The 21,027-nt window shown below is 29.9% G+C and overlaps 4 protein-coding genes across 5 annotated transcripts in view; all 4 read right to left on the bottom strand.

Annotated features, from left to right (window-relative positions):
* The window catches only part of LOC117169949 (facilitated trehalose transporter Tret1-like), a 23,367-nt gene extending 19,828 nt beyond the window's left edge, over positions 1-3,539 (bottom strand). Inside the window, exon 1 of the mRNA XM_033356460.1 lies at positions 3,427-3,539. Within this exon, the coding sequence (XP_033212351.1) occupies positions 3,427-3,491 (65 nt within the window). The 5' untranslated portion in view covers positions 3,492-3,539. The remainder of the gene's footprint in view (positions 1-3,426) is intronic.
* Positions 3,540-3,546: 7 nt separating this feature from the next.
* LOC117169948 (facilitated trehalose transporter Tret1-like) lies at positions 3,547-4,363 on the bottom strand. The gene is made up of 2 exons (XM_033356459.1): positions 3,746-4,363; positions 3,547-3,627 (listed from the first exon to the last, which is right to left on the bottom strand). Exons 1-2 carry the CDS (start codon positions 4,361-4,363, stop codon positions 3,547-3,549), a joined length of 699 nt encoding a protein of 232 aa, XP_033212350.1.
* Positions 4,364-5,703: 1,340 nt separating this feature from the next.
* On the bottom strand, positions 5,704-8,778 carry LOC117170302 (facilitated trehalose transporter Tret1-like). 2 transcript variants are annotated; one of them, XM_033356980.1, is made up of 3 exons: positions 8,678-8,778; positions 6,108-7,099; positions 5,704-6,002 (listed from the first exon to the last, which is right to left on the bottom strand). In XM_033356980.1, exons 1-3 carry the CDS (start codon positions 8,760-8,762, stop codon positions 5,745-5,747), a joined length of 1,335 nt encoding a protein of 444 aa, XP_033212871.1. In that variant the 5' UTR covers positions 8,763-8,778; the 3' UTR covers positions 5,704-5,744. The 2 variants fall into 2 exon arrangements, with proteins under 2 accessions (XP_033212871.1, XP_033212870.1); XM_033356979.1 differs by having other exon boundaries at positions 5,704-7,099.
* A 168-nt stretch (positions 8,779-8,946) lies between these two features.
* On the bottom strand, positions 8,947-13,620 carry LOC117170301 (facilitated trehalose transporter Tret1-like). Its single transcript, XM_033356978.1, has 2 exons — positions 13,433-13,620; positions 8,947-10,346 (listed from the first exon to the last, which is right to left on the bottom strand). The coding sequence occupies exons 1-2, from the start codon at positions 13,515-13,517 to the stop codon at positions 8,977-8,979; spliced, it is 1,455 nt and encodes a 484-aa protein (XP_033212869.1). The 5' UTR covers positions 13,518-13,620; the 3' UTR covers positions 8,947-8,976.
* Positions 13,621-21,027: the final 7,407 nt, after the last annotated feature.

Raw genomic sequence — 21,027 nt, 5'->3', positions numbered from 1 at the left:
GCATTATATATAATGCCCAATGGAGTCCAGACAAAGTGTTTAATACCCTCTAGAATACACATTGCCTAGACATTATATGTAATGGCCAGAAGAGACAAGGCAAAGTGTGTAATAAATATTTTACATTTGAGAAGTTTCTGCTTGTTTTGAACTTCTATTATTTTGGTGATTTTAAGATATAAAGATGTTTTTTTATTATTCGTAATAAGACATGTTTAAAAAAATTATTTGTTTAACCAAACGTTTATTACAGTGTTTTAAAAACAAATGCTCAAGTTCAGTTTTAAAAAAAATCCACTAAAAGCTCTTTAAATATAGAAATGGCATCTCTCTAAGTTTTTGAGAAATAATAAAAAATGTGTTAACAATTTTTCTACTTCTTTTTATTTGTTTCAGTACGAAGCAAAATTGATTTTTTAAATATCAGCCCCAGAAGTCTGTTTTACAGGGTCCCAAAAATACCATAATTGGAAATTGGGCTTGCGAGTTTTTTGCGTTAATTATTATTTTCTTGCGGTTTTTTAAAATACATATTGTGTATAATACATAAAATACTACCTTCTAGTAATAATTAGTTGTTAATATAAATTATTTAAACAATTCATATTTTTTAGAAATATTAACTTAGAATAGGTTTCGGAAGTCGTGGATTTTGGAATTATGCAACTTATTTTCAACATTTCAATTAGAGTGGGGTGATAATTAAATCAAGTTGATAAAAATAATTGTTTAAGCAATTTGTTATAATTATTCAGAATCTTAATAGTCTGAATAATGCTACAAAGTTGTAAGTTTTTCTGAAATATTCAACATGTCCACATTTTGTAATTACTGTGAGGTAATAATGCTTTCGAAATAACAAACCTAATCGTTTAAACAAATTACTGTTGCTTATAACTATCTTTTCGTATGATAATGCTAGACAATTGCGATTTTTCCTGAAATTTTTAATCCACTGCGTACTTAGAATGAGGGAATAATTAATGCAAATGTGAAAAGTGGATAAAAAGAAAAAAATTTAAAAAAAACAGCAACTATCTAGCATAAATAAAGAAGATAGTTATAAACTATAATAATTTTTTTTAAACAATAATGTTTGTTAAATTGTATCCATTATTATCTGATACTTGAAAAGTAGATAAAAACTGGAAAATGATATAAAAAACTGCAATTTTCCAGGGTTATTCTAAGAGAATATTATGATAGATAATAATCAATTTTAAGAAATCGCATGTTACCAATCTTTGTAAAATTTAATGAGCTCAGATATTAAAAAAAAACGTCAGCATCAGATGAGCCTGGTAAATTAAATATTGATAATACTATTCTAGATTGTTTTATGGGACAAAGTTTTTTTTTAATTTTACTGAAAAATAAAGTTTTGAACCCATATGTCTTTATGAGTAAAAAAAAAGTTCAGTGTCAATCAACATGCCATTCTAATATGCCATGTTTTTATAAATATCGAGTAAGCCATTCTTGAATTCTATAAGTGTTCGTCAATTTATCAGGCCCGTATTTAAATACATCATTATATTCAAAGACAAGATTATATACTTTACCTATCTCGTGCCGGACATATATAATGCCAAGGGATAATATAGAATGCCTAGGAAATGCATATAATAAGTATTCAATTACATACTTTGTTTGAAATGGCCAGGCATTATATAAAATGCCTAGGGATTATATATAATATATGCATTATATACTTTGCCTTAATATATACAGTTTTCGTCAAACAATGGTTGGTCTCAAATAAAGCACCGATTTTTATATTTTGATATTCTGCTAAATAAATAAGTAAATACATTGTATAGATCATACTTTAATTAAATTAGGTTAATATTGTTTGTAATTAAGGATCAAGCGGTAATTATATGAAAACAATTTATAATTGAATAGGAGAATTTATAGTTTTGTATTTAGTAGAATCTTACGATTAGGACTCAGTTTATATTCTTATTACTTTGCAGCAATTTTTTAAAAGTATTTTAAGTTTTTAACTTACGGTTGTTTCTTCTTCTCACATAAGTCACTTTCTGCTGAAAAATGAAATAATGCTTGAATCTATAGATGTTTTCTTATCAGTTTCGAAACATTATCTCAATCTATTTTGAAGACAATTAGTCTCTTTACTTGTTAACATCTATGCTGCATTATGAATGATAAACCGAATGTTCGAATTAATTAAAATCGTTGTATTAAACCCCTAATCTTGTTTATATCTTCTTTTAGATATATGTTTATTTACTTGAAAGTAACGTGTACCATTGAGACCAACCTTTATACGTTACATTTTTATCATATTATTAAATTACTATTGAATGATCTGAATGAAGGTTTAGAGTTCGACAATGTCTTACTTTTGAAAGTAGATGTTAACTTAAGGAAAAAAAGGCTTTTTATTTTCAAATGCATTCTCAAATACATTTTTCGTCTTTAATGTAAACATCTTCTTAAAAAGAAAAAGAATTCTTTGACCAACGGGTTAGTTCCAAATCCTAATTTTATTATTTATTATTATAACAATTATTGGAAATTGAACTTAAATATGAAGCAAATGCAACTAGTGTTATGCAGCGAAACAATTTTACCAATTGACATGATTATTTCTATATTCTTTGGGATAAATTATGAAAGAATACACGTTTTTAATTTTATGTTAGGTGATAAATCTAAAAACAATAAGCAAGACTTTTTTCATAATATCTGCGTTCTACATATCAGAAGCTGATATGAAGATACCTTCCAGAACTAAAATATTTTTTACAGTTGATTTAACACTGAATAAAACAAATTCTTTCTCTTCTTTAAAGCTTTAAAAAAATAATCTTAACGGAATCTCTTTTACAAAATTTAGATAAGCATTTTTACTTTATTTGCTCAAATGATGGAAATTTTACTTTTCAGCTTATTTATTTTTTTACTTGTTTTATGAAATTATTTTTTATTATAATTTTTGGAAGCAGCATGTTCTTAATTTATTACTTATTGCAAATTAATATTATTGAATTGATTGTCCTTTAATGCTATTTATTTTTTCCTTTTTCTTCTCGCCACTCATTAAATCTAAAACTTCCTCCAAATTTTTACCTTTAGTTTCAGGAACAACACTAACGAGAATAATAGGTCCGATAATACCCGCCCCAGCAAATATAAAAAAACTTGTATAAATACCAAATGTCATGTTTGAGAACGGAAGCAACATTTTTACAGAAAACGAAGATACGCTTCCAACAATCGATGTGAAAATTGTAGCTACTCCTTTCACTTTAACTGATAAAAGCTCTCCCGAATATATAAGCGGCATGGAAGAGAGTCCAATGTTACACGAAAATTGATTTAAAACTAAACCGGCTAATGGCATCCATGTTATATGAGAAACATCATATTCTATAAACAGTTCCAAAAAGAAAAACAAACCTACTATTCCTAATGCAAGTGCAGTTGTAAGTCCCGAAAATAAATATATTGGTTTTCTTCCCCATATATCACTTAATAGAGAAGCTGGTATTCCTGCAAATATTTGCACTCCTGTTATCATCATTGCTGCATGTCCTGGTGAGATAGATGAACCACTGTAGCTGAAAATTTCTTGCGTATAGGATTGAATTGCTGCTTGGCCTGAAAACACATATATTATTTCAGCAAGTGATATAATTATGATAGCTCTGCGACTGCCCTTGTCTATAAACATCTCTCGAAGGCTATTATTTTTTGATTTTCTACTTTCGATGATTGCCTCCTTCATTCTTGTAATATCTTCCATCACCATTTCCGGATTTTTTACTGCTGACAATATCATAAGTGTATTGATGGCTTCCTCATCTCGATCCTTCATCAAGTAAAAGTATGGCGTCTCTGACATTAATGGAAACATACATATTGCAGCTATTGGTACAGCTATCATAATCAAGTTCATAGTTTCGTAGGGTAGAAATGCTCCAAGTGTGTTGATGACGAAAGCACCGCCATTCATGAAAATTTTGTCTAAAGAAAGAAAAAAACCTCTGATATTTTTTGCAGAAATTTCTCCAATGTAGATTGGAAGCATACAGAATGTCCCTCCTATTGATACTCCAGCAAGAAGCCTTGCTGCTAAAAGGATAGTATAATTATGAGAAAGATTTACTAGAATCCAAGATATCAGTTGCAGGACACCTAATACTAGAAGTGTATACTTTCTTCCTATTCGATTCATAATTATAGGAGCAGGTATATTTCCAAACAAGGCAGAGATGTTGATAATAGATGGAAGCCAGGAACCTTCTTCGATTGAGACAGGAAATTCTGATTTATCTCTTGTTAAATAGGGTAATGCCGGAGAAGGCCACGCTGAAACTGCACCGACATCTATCATTAATATGTAAGCTGTAAAAATTATTTATCTTAGTTAGGATTATATCATTATTGATAAATGATTGTTTATTTTGCAAATTCTTACCGGCCAAGATAGACATAAATTGAAAAAAATAAGCTTTTCTTCGACGAGATCTATTGCCGTCATCTTCTTTCTTGTTAATAACAGTAATAGTTGAAAAATAATTTCTGCTAAAAAAGTATTTGTGTAGCTTCATGTTCAAATTATTTTTATCATCAACATTTTGAAGCTTAACTGTTACGATAAAACTTGTGTCACTCAAAGCTTGGTATGGTAAAATGTTATCTCTAGATTTTTTCTTATCAAATTCCAAATATTATAACTATAAATTTTCAAGACAATGTTCCGCTTTGCTCGCTTGTTTCTATGCTACGTTATAGATTATGAGCTGAATCTTCGAATCAATTAAAGATCATTAAACTTGTGACATTGATAAATTTTTCTAGACAAAGATGCGCTTTTTAACTTTTTATTTATAATTTTTTTCCAAAATAATTTATCATTACACAAGCTTTGATACAAGCATATATTGCTCATATTGCTTTCAGGAGCCAACTGTTGACTCCACGATCTTTCAAAAATTCTAAAAGCTTGATTCTATCCACATTATCAAATGTTTTTTCCAGGTCGACAAAGGCATATACAATTTTTTGTTTACTCTTAAAATTTTTTCTGTGATCTGTATCAAGCTGAATATCTAATCTGCACATGAATTTTCTGCCATAAATCCACATTGAAGTTCCCAGAAATTTTTATCTGTTATGTTTATTACACTATAAATGTTTTGAATATATTTTTCTCAGATGGTACCTAGTAAGCCGATACATCTGCCACTACTTTTAAGCGCCTAAATGTTGAGATAAGCCACAGCTTATACCAACCACACCAACAGTCTTACCATTCATTAAGTTTTTATTTATAAATCTTTTGAAAATTTAATTTAAAATTAAATAAAGTAAATTATTGCTACCCTTTGCTACCTGCAATCTTTCTTTTACTTCGTTTCCACGTCACATGCGTCTTTTAAGTGCAGTGCAAAAATAAATTTTCCTATTGCACAAAAAATGTAAAATTTCATGCCTAAACAGAAACAGAATTTGCGGGGGGTATACAAAATTGACTTGATAAGTGAATCGCTTCAAGGAAACATTTTTTAAAGCGGAATTCATTTGTTGTCTGAAAAATGGCCAAATATTATAGCTGACCATGGAAAATACTTTTAATGTAAAATTGTTCATGTTTCTTCACTGACACGACTATATATTTTATGACACAAAATACGGAAAAAGATTTAGTAAGAAAAGAGAAAAACTCAGGTATTGTGTCAAGTCTTTATTTACCATCAGTATTATACTTATATTTAATGTTGACGAGAAATATCAGTCTGCTTTGGTTTATTCTTGCCACTCAATAAAATTAAAACTTCTTCTAAATTTGCACCCTTTGTTTCTGGTGTAATATATACAATAATAAGTGGCCCTAGAAGGCAAACGCCTGAAAAAATCCAGAATGTTGTATAAACACCCAACGAATCATTCAGCATGGGTGTCATTATTTTAGTGGTGAATAAGAATATTGATGCAGCAGCTGATGTAATCATTACTGCCTTTCCTTTCACCTTAACAGAAAAAATCTCTCCTAAAAACACAGTGGGTATTGTCGAAATTCCACAGTTACACATAAATTGATATAAAATCAAACCAAACAAAGGTAGCCAACTTACAGACGTAAGATTTGTTCCTAGAAAGTCTTTTAAGAAGAAATATAAGGCCACGGTACCTAATGCAATAGCCGAAGTTATACCTGAAAATACATAAACTGGTCTGCGCCCCCAATAATCAATCAATTGTGTCGAAGGCAATCCTGCAAATATTTGGACACCTGTGATTATCATCGCAGCATATTCTGGCGCCAAAGAAGAACCACTTTGTTTAAAAATTACTTGAGCATATGCTTGAATAGCTATGGTGCCTGAAAAAGCATATGTCATAAACGCGAGAAGCATAATAAATAATGCCTTTTGACTAGCTCGATCTTTGAATAATTCTGGCATGCTGCTAATTTCAGGATTTTGGCTTTCTATAGCTGTTTTCATTCTTTCAATGTCCACCATGATTATTTCAGATTTTGTCAATCCAGATAATTTCATTAGTGTTTTAACTGCTTTCTTATCTTGGCCTTTCATTAAATAATAGTACGGAGTTTCCACCATAAAGGGAGATAAACAAATTGAAATAATTGGCAGGGAAATCATAACTAAGTTCATTGTTTTGTATGAAAAAAAAGCTCCAAGGATTGTGATAAGAAAAGCACCAACACTGACGCAAATTCTGTCAAAAGCGAGAAACCTGCCTCTAATTTTTTTCCCTGCAACTTCACCAATATAGGCAGGAAGAAAACTGGATATTCCTCCACAACTGAAACCAGCGACAAGTCTTGCTATTATAAGGAAGCTGTAATTTTCGGCAAAATTGATTAAAATCCATGATGTCAGATGAGATGCAGCAAATACGAGTATTGTGAATCTGCGTCCTATTCGATCCACTAAAAGACAATTTGTCACGTATCCAATGATTGCAGGAGGTGAAAAAAGGGAGGCTATCCAAGCACCTTGGTCGCTCGTAACAGAAAATTTGGCTTTTTCACTTGTCAAATGAGGTAAAGCGGGCGACGTCCATGCGGCATGTGCACCTCCATCAATTACTAAGACGTAACCTGTAAGTCAAAAAATTATCCCAAAATAACGTGGAACATCTTTCATCTGAATTAAAAGTCGCTAGGGAAGGTTTTTTCATTCAGTACATGCTCTTAATAATTTCTTTATTCTTCTTAAAGTAAAACATATTTTCTACGTGAGATGAAGGTGTAATTTTGTACAAGTAATGAAAACATATCATTGTAATAAAAGGAACCTGATATGCACAATTTTTTTATATTGACAATTCCGTTATGGAATTTTACAGAATGAACGAAATAAAGCATGATTCATAAAATTAATGTTAAATTAAATTAAAATGCATACAAAACGCTCGGGTAATGTGCCTCTCAATTCATTACTGTTTTTCTTTTTGACACAAATATATTTATTATCTATTTAAAATATTAATTCTTGGTGGCGCATTTTCCTCGTTATCACATCTTTAACTCTGCTTATGATTTGTAGAAAAAATAAATGCCCTGGGAGCCGTGCATAAATTACTTGAATTTTTTTGGAAGGGGGAGGGGTACATGGTCAAAACCAATTTTATTATTTTAGCTTTCTCTTGTTTATTTTACTTAAAATTGAACTACATTAATAAAATAAAAATAATATAAAAAAGGTCCTTTTTCAGTTGATAAGTCTATGATTACGTTTTTGATTAAGAATTCATGTTTTTTGGTTTAGAATGGTAATACTTACATTTAAAATTAAACCCATTTCAGTCAAGGATATAAGTATTTTGTTTAAAATTTAAATATGTTTTTACTGAAATATCAGCTATTATATTTCTGGTTGGAAATTTATCTTTTTATGTTGAAAATAGCTCTATTTGTTTAGAAATTTCACCACTTTGATAACATTTTTTATTTTTTTTTGTTGTTAAAATTTTATTTTCTCACCAAGATTGAAGATTCATAATTTCCGTTAAAATTTCCCCTGTTTTGGTACAAAATTAATCTTCTGTTTTGAAGATTCTTCTTAATTTGAAAATTCATCTCCGTTAGCAGCATGCCATCTTTTTTGGTTGAAAATGCAACTTCTTGGATAAAAATGAATCTGCTTTGGTTAAGCATTCAACTGAATTCACAAAAAAAATTAGGGTGGCGGACTTAATATGAGACTTATATGAAACTTACAAACCCTAATAAATGGATCAAGTGATTCAAAATTTTGGAAAAAAATTACGTGATCTTTGCACGGCCCCTCAGAAAAAATTTCGTGAACAGAATTTGCTACAAAATAAGTTGAATAAAAAACTGCGTCAATGATAAGACACTTCTCTGACATTTATGCAACAATGTGCATAAGTATGAAGGTATTAAGCTCGTTATCTTTTTAATGCCTCAGTAATCCAAGAGGAAATTGATTCTCGCTTGTTTCATTTATACCGCTAAAAATATTAAGAATTGTAAAATTTCTGCGTCATGTTTAATCGCATGAAAATAAACATTTCTATATTATTTATCAGAAATCTGTAGTTTTATGCTAACTTATTCCAAATCAACAACCATATAATAATATTTCTTTGTTTCTGTATCCACAGGAGCATAACAGTTTTATTCTAAACGTAACAGTTTCATTCTAAAACTTACCAGTTAGTATGGACATAAACTGTACGACATATTGGTTTCTACTTTGAACAATTTCATCACTGTTTGTATGCTCACTAACATCCATATCTCTGTTGAATGTCCAGCTTCTCTGATAATAGAGAAAAGTACTATCGTTTCATTGTCACATTCAATTAAATTGTCTTCTATAGGAGATAATTTTTTAGTTCTTTATTCATTGATGGTCGCGGACAAAGTGAAGTCTTATCAATTAATGTATGCAGAAACGTCCACATTATTATCGCTGACGATGATCATCACTCATTAATCGCTGAATTGGCTCATATTTTTTGAATTTTAAGTTGACAAGGAACATTAGTTCGCTTTTTCTCTTTCACACCACCCAGTAAAGTTAATACTTCTTCTAAATTTGAACCCTTTGTTTCAGGTATAATATATACAATAACAAGTGGGCCTAAAAGGCAAACGCTCGAAAAAATCCATAACGTTGTATAAATACCCAACGCATCATTCAGCAAGGGTGTCATAATTTTAGAGGTGAATAAGAATATTGCTAAAAAAACTGCTCCAATCATTACAGCTGTCCTTTTCACTTTAACAGAAAAAATCTCTCCTACAAGCACAGTGGGTATTGTCAATATTCCAAAGTTGCACATAAATTGATACAAAACCAAACCAAACAAAGGTAGCCAGCTTACAGACGAGACATTAGTTTCTAGGAATTCTTTTAAGAAGAAATATAAAGCCACAGTTCCCAATCCAATAGCCGAAGCTATACCTGAAAATACATAAACTGGTCTGCGTCCCCAATAATCAATTAACTGTGTTGAAGGCAATCCTGAAAAGATTTGAACTCCTGTGAGTATCATCGCAGAATATTCTGGTGCCAAAGAAGAATCACTCTGCTTAAAAAGTCCTTGAGCATAGGCCTGAATAGAAAGGGCGCCAGAAAAAGCATATACAAAGTACGTAAGAAGCATAATAATCAATGCTTTTCGACTGCCCCTATCTTTAAACAATTCCTGTATGCTACTATTTTTAGGGTCTTGCCTCTCCATAGCCTTTTTCATTCTTTCAATGTCCGCCATTATAATTTCAGATCGTGTCACTCTAGATAACTTCATTAGTGTTTTAATCGCTTCCTCTTCTCGGCCTTTCATCAAGTAATAGTATGGTGTTTCTGACGTTAGTGGAAACGTACATATGGCAAGAAATGCAACGAAGATCATAGCTAAGTTCATTGTTTCATATGAAAAAAAGGCTCCAAGGCTTGTGATGAAGAAAACACCAAGATTGATACAAATTCTGTCAACGGCGAGAAACCTTCCCCTGATTTTTTTGCCTGTTACTTCGCCTATGTAGATAGGAAGGAAAGCGAATGATCCTCCCATGCTGAAACCAGCGACAATTCTTGCTATTAGCAGGAAGCTGTAATTGTCGGCAAAATTGATTAAAATCCACGATATTAGATCAGATGCAGAAAATATGAGTATCGTGAATCTGTGTCCTATTCGATTCACTAGAAGAGAATTCGTTACGGATCCAAAGATTGAAGACACCGAATTAATGGATGCTATCCAGGCACCTTGGTTATTTGTTAGATAAAATTTGGTTGATTCACTTGTCAAATAGGGCAATGCAGGTGACGTCCATGCTAGATGTGCACCTACATTGATTGCTAAGACGTAACCTGCAAGTGAAAACATTGTATTATAAAATAATATAAAACCACTTTCATGATCGGTGAAAATATAGAATCTGTTTAGCAATACCAGCAGATTGCTTTATTCATTAACATGTTTCTGTAAAACAAATAACAATTTTAGAAAACATCAATGCCGCGCATCTTCAGAATGTAAATTTGCCACATTAGTTCTTAAAGGAATTTTGTTGATTCCATGATGGCTTCATATCAAATCAGTTTCCAATTTTCGTAATTAATATAAATAACTCTGTAAGACAGTTATATTTTTTGCCTGTGTGTGAATTAAGATTATTACTTAAGTCAAAAGTTTTTATACTTAAATATTATATTAAAATTATATTTACAATTAGGAATCGTCCATAAATTACATTAACCCTTGTGTTACCACCCGGGCACCCGGGTACCCATCGGCATGTATTATGTTAATTGTACTGAAGTGTTTATAAATAAAATCATAAAATTGTTTATCATTACATAAAATGCAAGAAAATTAAACTAATTTACACAAAAGAAAGTTAAAATACAAAGAAGCATTTTTTAATTATTGATTCACCATTAAAAACTAAAAATTCACTGCATACATTCCAAGAATCTTGTAATTTTTGCCTTTCGACGTTCTCTGATTACCTGTTTATTGCAAATATAGTCCAGTCACCACTTTCCCACCACTGATGTCTCGTGGTTGATTATCAGAAGGAACGTCGATTGCGCGACTGCTGAAGCTGCCTGCGTTTCATACCTTACTCAGGACTTATATGGGTCACTATATATAAAAATATAACTATATTTCTATTAAAATATCTTCTTAAAGTATTAATAAACTAATATCAATTTAGTTTATGTATTAGTTTCTAGGTATAGCAAAGTTTTACTCCCAAAATCGTACCTGGTAACCCGGGTACCCGGCTGGTTGTCAGTGTAGAATTTTTTGGGTGGTAACACAAAGGTCAACACTTGATGGGCTCGTGAGGGGGGGGGGGCTCTCACAAAACCTGTGGTTAGTAACGGGTTAGGAGGGTGGGGTCCTAATGAAATTAACATTAGAGAAGTTTTTTTTAAGTACATGTGTTACCTTACGGCAGCGTTTCCCAAACTTTTTTGCAGTTTTCAGGGGGGGCAGGGCCGCCACCCTGCAATTTTTTTCCCTCTACTAGAAACCAATGAGGCCACTTGACTGGGGTCATGTGGGAGGTTGCATGCTTCACGCAAGAGAATTACAACCGGTTGAGAAAAATTAAAATGTGTTAAAACGTTAATAAATTCAATTTTAATAAGTTGAATCAATTTCCTGATATAATTTTAAGCAAATGAAAAGAAAGTTGATGACAATCGGTTAATATCTTTAATGCCAGTTGACAGCTCTTGTAATTTTGCATGTACTTAAGAATATGCTTAACTATTCGAAATGTTAACCGATTTTTGTCAACTTTTTTTTTCATTTTCTTAAAATTACATCAGGAAAATGATTCAGATAATTAGAATTGAGTTGAGCCATTTCTTTAGGATTTTAGTTAATAAAACAGTCTTAAATCTCATGACAATGAAATGGTCCTCATAGCGGGGAGGGGGGGGCTGTCGAGTAGCTGGATCCGGGCTGGCTTCCCCCTCGGGGGCTGTCCAGCCCGGGGTGGCTTCTCCTCACCGCGGTCAGGCCGGTGACCGTCGGCAGTAGTTTGGGAATTGCTGCCTTACAGTGATATATAACCTTACAGTGATAAATACTACCGCACAGTGATAAATTCCTCATTTTTGTTTAAAAATATAGTTGAAAATTCAACTTTTTGTTTCAGAACTCTTACATTTTATCAAAATTTCTTATTTTTGTGTGATAAAATAATATTTTTGTTTAAAAATTCTTCTTTCTTAGTTGAAAATTTAAATTTTTGTTTCAGAACTCTTGAATTTTATCAAAAATTCGTCTTTTTGGTTGTAAATTAATATTTTTGTTTAAAAATTGATCTTTTTTAGTAGAAAACTGAACCTTTTGGTTGGAAGTTCTCAAATTTGGTCAAAAAATCGTATTTTTTAAATGGAAATTGAACTTCCTGTTGTTTTTTTATTAATTAAACAAATTGTTTCATTCTTTCTTCAAAAATTCGACTTTTGGGTTGAAAGTTGTTGTATTTGGTTGGAGATTCGTAATATAGGCATATTGGCAACTTGACTCGCTATAAGAACACACAAAAATCAGTATAAACATATATTTTCGTGATTTACCTAAAGGCTCCGTTACTTTCGGGGGGGGGGGGGTAGCCAGATCAATGTTTGTCAACGAGGGGGAGGGGGGTCAAGAATTGCCCAAATTGGTAATTTTTCTGCCTAAGAATTATTGAAAAAAGAAATCATAAGAAAAGTAATTCAATTGTTTAGATTCATATATACTTGCTAATAAAAAAATTGTAAAACCTTTTATATGAGTATTATGCACATTATAATGAACAATATAAATAGTTTGACATTTCAGATCAAAAATGTACAGTTTTCTTATATTAAATGAGCTTTTCAATAATGATTTAAAAGTTGGATTTCCTTTTTATAAAATTTGTATAAATAATAATATTCTACTACTTCGAAAGCACGAGCTTAAAGATAACTTAATAGTAACTCTTATGTTGAAATGTATTTAAGACACTTTGGAAAAGTGCTCTTCAATTTATCACGATCTTTCTTAACACACATATTTTTTATATATCAGAAATATTTATGTTCAGTAATACAGTCTTTCTTATGATATTAAATTTTTTTTTAAATGGTCCATGAACAAAATAATATTCTAGTCTTAGAGTTACTTGAAATAAACAAGGTCGTAAAAATGTTTTACTACAAGGAAGTTAATTAAATTAATTTCTATATTTATATTTGAAAGTGACATAGATAAGATATTTGACATTTGTGCGGAAATGTGTATGGGCAGAGTATAAGGTTCGTTATCTTTACATGACCTCAGTGATCGAAGAGCAAATGGATTCTTGCATGATTCAGGAAAACTTACAGTTGAATTTTATGTAAATTGAATAAAAACTTCATACACTTTGTGCGATACTAAAAACAATTATATTCTAAAAACTTACCAGATATTATAGACATAAATTGTACGAAATATTGGTTTCTACTTCGAACAACTTCACCACCAGTTTTTATCTCGTTAGCATTCATATTTCCGAAAGATGAATATAAAGTATTTTGACTAAAGAAAAAGTACTATGGTTTCATTTCCCCATTAAATTATATTTTCTTATATAGGAGCTGATATTTAGCTCTTCATTCACTGATTGTTATGTATGTAGTGAAGTCTTATCTAATTATAAGTACATATGCAGGAAATGCAATATTCTTATCTTTGTCGACAATCACTAGTACTATTTTTTAATTGCAACGAATCTTAATTTTTACAAGTTGAATATTATACATGAGTACTCGTTCTAGAATAGTATTATACCAGTTTCAAGATATTTTCTAAAATAGTGGATGTTTCTTATGTATAAATAAACAAAAATTAGTATTTATTTTTTCCTCACATTAGTATTGACATCTCCTCGAGATTTTGACGCATAGTGCCAGGTGTAATTTATAAAATAGTGAGTGTTATGACAATACAAATATCAATAAAAATCCAGAAATTTGTATACATACCAACTGAATTATTGATCAATGTATCATCATTTTGGATGTAAACAAAAAACTGCTGAAGAAATAGACGCGATCATTACACCTAATTCTTTCAATTCAACGGATAAAAGTTTTCCTTTCAATATAGTGGGTATTGTAGAAATTCGAATCGTGAAAAAAAAATGATAGAAAAACAAACCTAATAAAGGTACCCAAGTCACAGAGGAAACATCAGATTATAAAAATTCTTTTTAGAAGAAAAATAAACCCACTGATAATAAAAAAAATTAACTCTAGAATGTTTCATTAGTGTTTTAGTCGCATCCTCATTCTGGCCTTTCTTCAAATAATAGTATGGTTGTAATAAGAAAAGCCCCAAAATGTACACAAATTCTAACAAAGGCAAGATATTTTCCTCTAATTTTTTTCTTTCTAGACCACGTAAACTGTACCCCGACATCTATGGGTAAAATATAACCTAGAAAAAATATATCTTAGTCATAAGTTATAACAACTTATGACTCACCATGATATTAATTCAGCTTATTAGATTTTCTTAATGTTAGACTATTTAAAAATAAATATAAAATACCATGAAAATATAAAGTTAATTTAATTTGTCTATAAAATATGATAGCAATGCAAAATTTTCATTATTTATTAGATTTTTATGGTTAAATTTGTCAAGATCTGTATCCTAATGCAAATTTTTATTCAAAACTTTTTATAACTAGCACGTGCAGGATTTACAATTCTTTTAAACAAGCCTGAAATATATGAAGAATTTCTATGGCTCCTTCAATTAAAATTAATATTTTAATTCCTTCACTGTTAGAAATGATCGGAAAATTGCGGAACATTTAAGATACTGAAGTAACAGAAATTTGCGAAATTAATTTGATCAAAACAGAATTTAGTAACTTTTATAGTAAATTTACTAAATTTTTATTTAACTTCAGAAGCGGTTTCTGAAAATTTCAAATAGTTTTCTAAAATTCGTAAATGGTAACAGAGTGCGGCAGACAAAGCCGTAATAAAAGTATCAAACAAAGTATCCGTAATAATCGGGGGGTTCAAGAGATTTTGTTATGATTTGTTACGGAAGGGTACTTTCTTCATGTAAATAATTTTTTAGAATATCACACGCCAAACAAAACTGGTGAGTTAAAAACGAACCTAGATAATAAACAATTTTTTTTTAAGTTAGGGAATTTTATTGATCGGGGAAAAGTCAGGGGTCTGAAGAACAAAAATCTGCTCGCTGTGCGGGAACATTCTCAATGCGCGCTACGTGCGCGGCTCGCTTCGTTTGCAAGTTTGAGCGCGCCTAGGTCGCACGACAGTTGAATCTGGCGCTTCGCGCTCAAGCATAAGTACACCTCACGCTTCGCGCTCGAACATAATTACACCTCGCGCTTCGCGCTCGGATATTTATTCTTTGCATTTGGAATGCCTGAATAGAACTTTATCAAAAAGATCTCTTTTCGATGTCAGTATTTTTATGTGTTTTCATATTCAGAATTGTCTACTTAATTAAGTGTAGTCAAACATTAAGTTTCTCAAAGCTCTGTTGGCTTTGAGGTACACATTATCATCGCGACACTCGCGCTGCGCGCTCGATTTCCAAAAGACATTTGTAAACAGGTTTTGTTCAATCTCTTTTTTCCTTGTAACTTTCGTCATTTCTCCACCCATTTGTATTTTATTTTTTTTATTTTAAATGTTAGTTTTCACGAATAAAATAAAAAGTACGTGCCCTATCCAGAAGTGATTCTTGACGAAATTGTAGATCTTTTTTGGAATAAAAATGTTTGTTACTTCATCTTTTTTCCTATCCTACATAGTTTGTGCAATTAAAATTTGAATTTTCGATTTTTCAAGATAATCCAAAAATTTGTTATGATAATCTTTCTCTCTCATTTGATTAAAATTTTTTTGAAAATGCTATAACTCTGAGAATTTTCTTTTCATTAAAAAAAGTCATTAGGATAAATTGTTCGTCCTTTTTGATTTTATAAATAATCGTACATAGAATTTTAAAATTCCTTTCTTTTAGGCATTTAAAAAAGTGTGCCAAAGAAGGATTCGATCCGTTCGTTTTTTCGAGAGTTATCGTGTTTACGGACGACCAGACGGACAGACAGTCATATGCCATCGTAATAACATGATTTTCGGATTCAGGGGATCTCGAAACGTGGAGATCCGTTAAAAAACTGTCAAGTCAAATTTCGGACCATTTTAGTACTTTCTCAATTATAAATGATGAGAATATAAAAAACGTGTAAAAGTCAGAAAATTTCAATAGCTTTAAACAGTCAAAGAATAAATTTAAAGTTTTTACAATTTTAATTTAAAATTGTTTTATTTCATTTATAAATATGCTAGGTCAAAGTATTACAAGTTTAAGATTCCGGTCTTTGAATATTAATATGGTTAGGGAAAATGAAAGATTGTTTAGTGGGAAATTAGAAAAAATTAAAAATAAAGTTTTGCGGTAACCCTGGTACAATATTATTGTTAGTAATTTGTTTGACTTTCATTTATATTTATTTGTTTGCAGTTGCTTCCTTCGCAAGATTATCTTTTCAGTTATAAATTTTATTATTGGTTTGAAAATTTAACAATTTTGTTAAAAAAACATCCTTTTTGGTTGAGAATTCAACTATGAAAATTTGTCCTTTTACTTTAAAAGTTCATATATTTTACTAAATTGTATCTTTCTCTAATAGAAATGCAAGACTTTGGTTTAAAATCCATGAATTTGGTTAAATAGTCTATTTTTTGGGTAAAAATGCAACTGTTTTGTTGGTCATTTATATTTTTGGGTAGAAAATGCTACTATGCTCATAGAAAATAGCTTCCTCATTTAAAACTCATATGTTTATGCCAAAAAGTCATACTAAAATATTTCTGGGATGAAAATTCAATTTTTGTTGTTGATAATTTGTCTTTTTGTTTTAAAAATTCATCTATTTTAGTAGAAATGGCAATTTTCCTTGATGGAAATGCAACTTTTTGTATAAAAATTCAGCAGTTGTTTCAAAAAAGTTATCTTCATTTATTAAAAAACCTACTGTTTCGTTGAAAAATCGTCCTTTTGGGTTGAAAATTTAAGCATAATCTTCGTAGAAAAGTAATCTTCTCTATTTGAGGATTCACATTTTTTGTTGAAAATTTTGGTCAAACCACTTCTTTAAAAAATATTTCTTGTATGCAACATTTATATTTTAGTTGAGAATTCATTTCTTCGATTGACGGTTTAACTATTTTGCTACAATCTAATTTTGTTGCTGAAAATTATATTTTTGTACAAAAAAATTAAATACAAATATTATGTATTAAAAATAACATTTTGTATAAATTTTGTGACTAAATTGCTCCAAACATGTAATTTATATGGAGACAATATTATTTGGTTTATTAATTTGTATATAAATAACAATAATCTTTTTACTACCTGGAATTTTCAGTTATGGTAACTGAAAATTCGTAAACTGTAACAGAATCTTCTAATTTATGTTACAGGTTCGGGAAATTCAGAAACGGTTTCTGCATAAAACTTTAGTGACGCGTCTCTGAAAATTCCTACAGAAATTTCTAACATTGTTTATAAACCTACCAGACAAGATGCACATAAAACTTTATTAAATAAGCATTTCTACTTTGAAAAGCCTTATCACTATTTTCTTAATTATTAACGTTCTTATTAACAGTATATGAAAAACATTTTTTTCTGCACAAAAATAATGTTTAAATTACCATTTTTATTCTTCGTCGATGAAACTCTAAGCATAGTTCTGAAATACATGGCTAACACAAATTTCTTATCATTTGAAGTACTCATCCCAAACATCAACATAAACCATGTGTTTAAGATAATAAATGTAAAGAGTAACGTGTTATAAAAACGTATTCTACAAATGTTGTGTATACGAATATCATCCGCATTATAGTGTCACAATTGTTGGTATTTCGGTACGTTAGAATCATGATTTATTTTATAGCATAGGATAAAAAACATATTCTATAATAAACATTTCAGAGTTTCTGGGATAATAATGATAATCATAATAGGGGGGGGGGGGATCCATATACCACTTGTACAGTTTAGGGAGTAGAGACGGGGTTATGACCAACTTCTACGTTTGTCCAAGAGTGGTACCGCTGGGGGGGGGACTCCACGTGGACACAAGTACCCTTGAATCTGTGAAAAATATACTGAAATGAGGTAAGGTATTCCAGCGACCTCTTTTTTATGAGAACATGAAAAACTAAAAATACTTTCTCGACTTTTTTTGGACTCTCAGCCTCTAACCTTGTTCAGACTCACTTTCTCAAGTAAATTTTTGCTATTGAAGACTAATAATATCTACAGGCTTTACAAACCAGTCCCTATATCCCCTATGGTACCCTTTATTCAGTTAAGGTTCATAAATTACCCTATTTTTAAGATTTGGGCCCTATGGTACCCTACTTGCTGCTTTAAAAAAAGTTTAGAAAAATTTAGAAAATGATTGAATCAGGGAATTTCCTGTAAGAAGTAGAAAAAATAATCACACTCAGTATTAGTTACTTTCTTATCAAATCACTTTTCAGTTACTTTTTGAAGATAAAGTCACTTTTAGTCACTTTTCAAGAAATAAATACTTATGGGTTAATATAGCTATTACTTAATTACTTGAATATTACTATTCAATATATATTTTATACCTACTTCTGAATTGTCTTGAACCATTTCGAAATATTTCAGAGTATTCTTAAAGATTCCGAAAAATTTTTAATAGATATTAATAATCCGAAGGGATTTTCAAGATTTTAGTGTATTTCACAAAAAATATAAGGGACTTTTAGGATCTTTCATAAGATCCAAGGGATTTCAAAGGTTAAAAAATATTTTCGGGAATTTTAGACGATTTCAAGGATTTTATAGGACCTATAAGGTTTTAAAATATTGTAAGATATTTTACAGAATTTAATTAGATTTTCGAGGATTTCCGAGGTAATTTATTAAATTTTCCAGGATTTCAGGAAATATAATCAGATTTCATAGAATTTCCCATAGATTTAAACAATTTCAAGGGATTTCTAAAGATTTTAATAATTTTATGGAATTTTAACATTTTAGTAGATTTCGAAGATTTTATTTACAAAAGGTGAGGGATTTCGTAGGGATTTAATGATTTTAAGAGATTTTTAAATGCTGCTTGCAACTTATTCGGAATCCGCGCTCATTTATTATTAATTTGTGTTGAATTTTTAACCTTAAAGTCTTAGACATTCTATCAAACTTTCTAAAATTCTCTTTAAATTTTCTAAAGTCATTTTGAACTTACTCAATTCAATGAATTTTATCATATCTTTTGATTGTTTTCAATTTACCTGATTTCTTTCTAAATTCAGCTTGATTTATTATGAATTTCATCGATATCTTCTTATTTCCCTTAAATTCTCTCAAATTGTACTGAAATAAATGGAATTTTTTTGATTTACAGAAATATTGACCAACTCATTTGAATTCATTTGAATTGTTTTGTAGTCATTAGTTACTTTTTTGGTTATAAATTAGTAGGGGTAAAAAGATTGGATGATATTTGAAAATATTTTTTGAGATTGACCCTGGATTCTTATAAAATTACCTTGAATTCTGATTAATTTACCCTGAATTCTTTTATTTCTTTGGAATTCTCTTGAATTTTTTAATTCACATGAATTTTGCTAAGTTTACTCAATTTTACTTAATTCAATGGATTTAAATTATATATTTTTTATAGTTTTTATTTAATTGACCCTAAAGTCTTTTAAATTTACCTTAAAGTCGCTGGCATTTTGTCAAATTTTTTTAAATTTCCTTGAATTTTTTTAAACTCTTTTTAAAATTCCTGAATTCAATGAAGTTTTGTCATATTTTAAAATTGTTGTCAATTCATTTTAATTTTTAAAGAATCACCTCGAAACTTTATGAATTTCATCGATTTCTTCTTATTTACCTTAAACTCCGTTAAATGCATTGCAATTTTATGGAAATCAATATAATTTTTGTATGTAAAAAATGTTTTCCAATTTATTTTAATGCTTCTGAATTTAAATTGAATCATTTTGAAGTATTATGATTTTATTCTGAATTTCCTACTCTTTGATCGCGAAAAAAGTACCCTATACGCGTGACAGAAAGTATCCTTCGGTCCCTATATTTTATCCTATAGGGACTGTGAGGCATATATCTATATTTTAATCAAATATGTCCACGTCGTATATGAATGGCCGCCAGAGTACATACATGCTGCTTGTGGTCTTAAGCTTACATTAATAAGAAATATTATTATGTTTCTTATTACTTTTTTCACCATTTAGTAAGATTAAAACTTCTTCAAGATTTTCTCCTTTAGTTTCAGGTACAATGCAAATAACAACAAATAGTCCAATAAGACAAACTGCACTAAAAATCCAAAAAGTTGTGTAAATTCCAAATGAATTATTAACTATAAGAATAAGAACTAATTTTAGATATTGATACTGATTTTTATCTATTCGATAAATTGGAAAGTTAATAGATTTCTGTTTAAAAATTTTAATCCACGCTATCATTTTAAATGCTTTAAATTGAATGACGAATCGATACATTTCTGAATTTGACAAATAATTTTATTTTTAAACCATTTTTAGTTAGAAACATAAAAAGTACACGACTTAAGATATCGATTAAAGCTAAACAGTTTTTGAATAAGAAATTCAATTATTTGTATTTTAAGTCGATTGAAATCAATTCTTCTGTATTGTTGGTTTAATAATAAAATTCAATGTCAAAAATTGGTAAATACTGAAAAAATGAAATTGAACAAAAAGTTGTTTTTCAAGAAATAATTATAATTTAAAAAGGTTTTATTGTGAATCTGTGTGTTATTATTATGAAATTAAAAACATTTGTTTGATTGCTAAGGTCTTTAAATTGAAATAGTTTAATTTTTAAAGTTCAAATCTGTAAATTGTTTCGTTTGGAACGGATTCAGAATCCTTCTGTAAAATGAATTTCGCGAAAAAAAATTTACATAAAACAAGA

The sequence above is a fragment of the Belonocnema kinseyi genome, chromosome 3, assembly GCF_010883055.1.
Source record: "Belonocnema kinseyi isolate 2016_QV_RU_SX_M_011 chromosome 3, B_treatae_v1, whole genome shotgun sequence".
Classification (NCBI taxonomy): Eukaryota; Metazoa; Arthropoda; class Insecta; order Hymenoptera; family Cynipidae; genus Belonocnema; species Belonocnema kinseyi.
Note: the sequence above shows the minus strand (reverse complement) of the source record. Positions and strands in the feature narration are given on the sequence as shown.

Excerpts from the sequence above, each read along its gene's own strand:
- LOC117169948 (XM_033356459.1), bottom strand. The coding sequence starts at position 4,363 with ATGATAGATGTCGGTGCAGTTTCAGCGTGGCCTTCTCCGGCATTACCC. Across the intron at positions 3,628-3,745 it reads ATATTACAAGAATGAAGGAG|GCCAAGCAGCAATTCAATCC; the intron begins GCAATCATCGAA and ends ATGTGTTTTCAG.
- LOC117170302 (XM_033356979.1), bottom strand. The coding sequence starts at position 8,762 with ATGGATGTTAGTGAGCATACAAACAGTGATGAAATTGTTCAAAGTAGA. Across the intron at positions 7,100-8,677 it reads GTTTATGTCCATACTAACTG|GTTACGTCTTAGTAATTGAT; the intron begins GTAAGTTTTAGA and ends TTTGACTTACAG.
- LOC117170301 (XM_033356978.1), bottom strand. The coding sequence starts at position 13,517 with ATGAATGCTAACGAGATAAAAACTGGTGGTGAAGTTGTTCGAAGTAGA. Across the intron at positions 10,347-13,432 it reads ATTTATGTCTATAATATCTG|GTTACGTCTTAGCAATCAAT; the intron begins GTAAGTTTTTAG and ends TTTCACTTGCAG.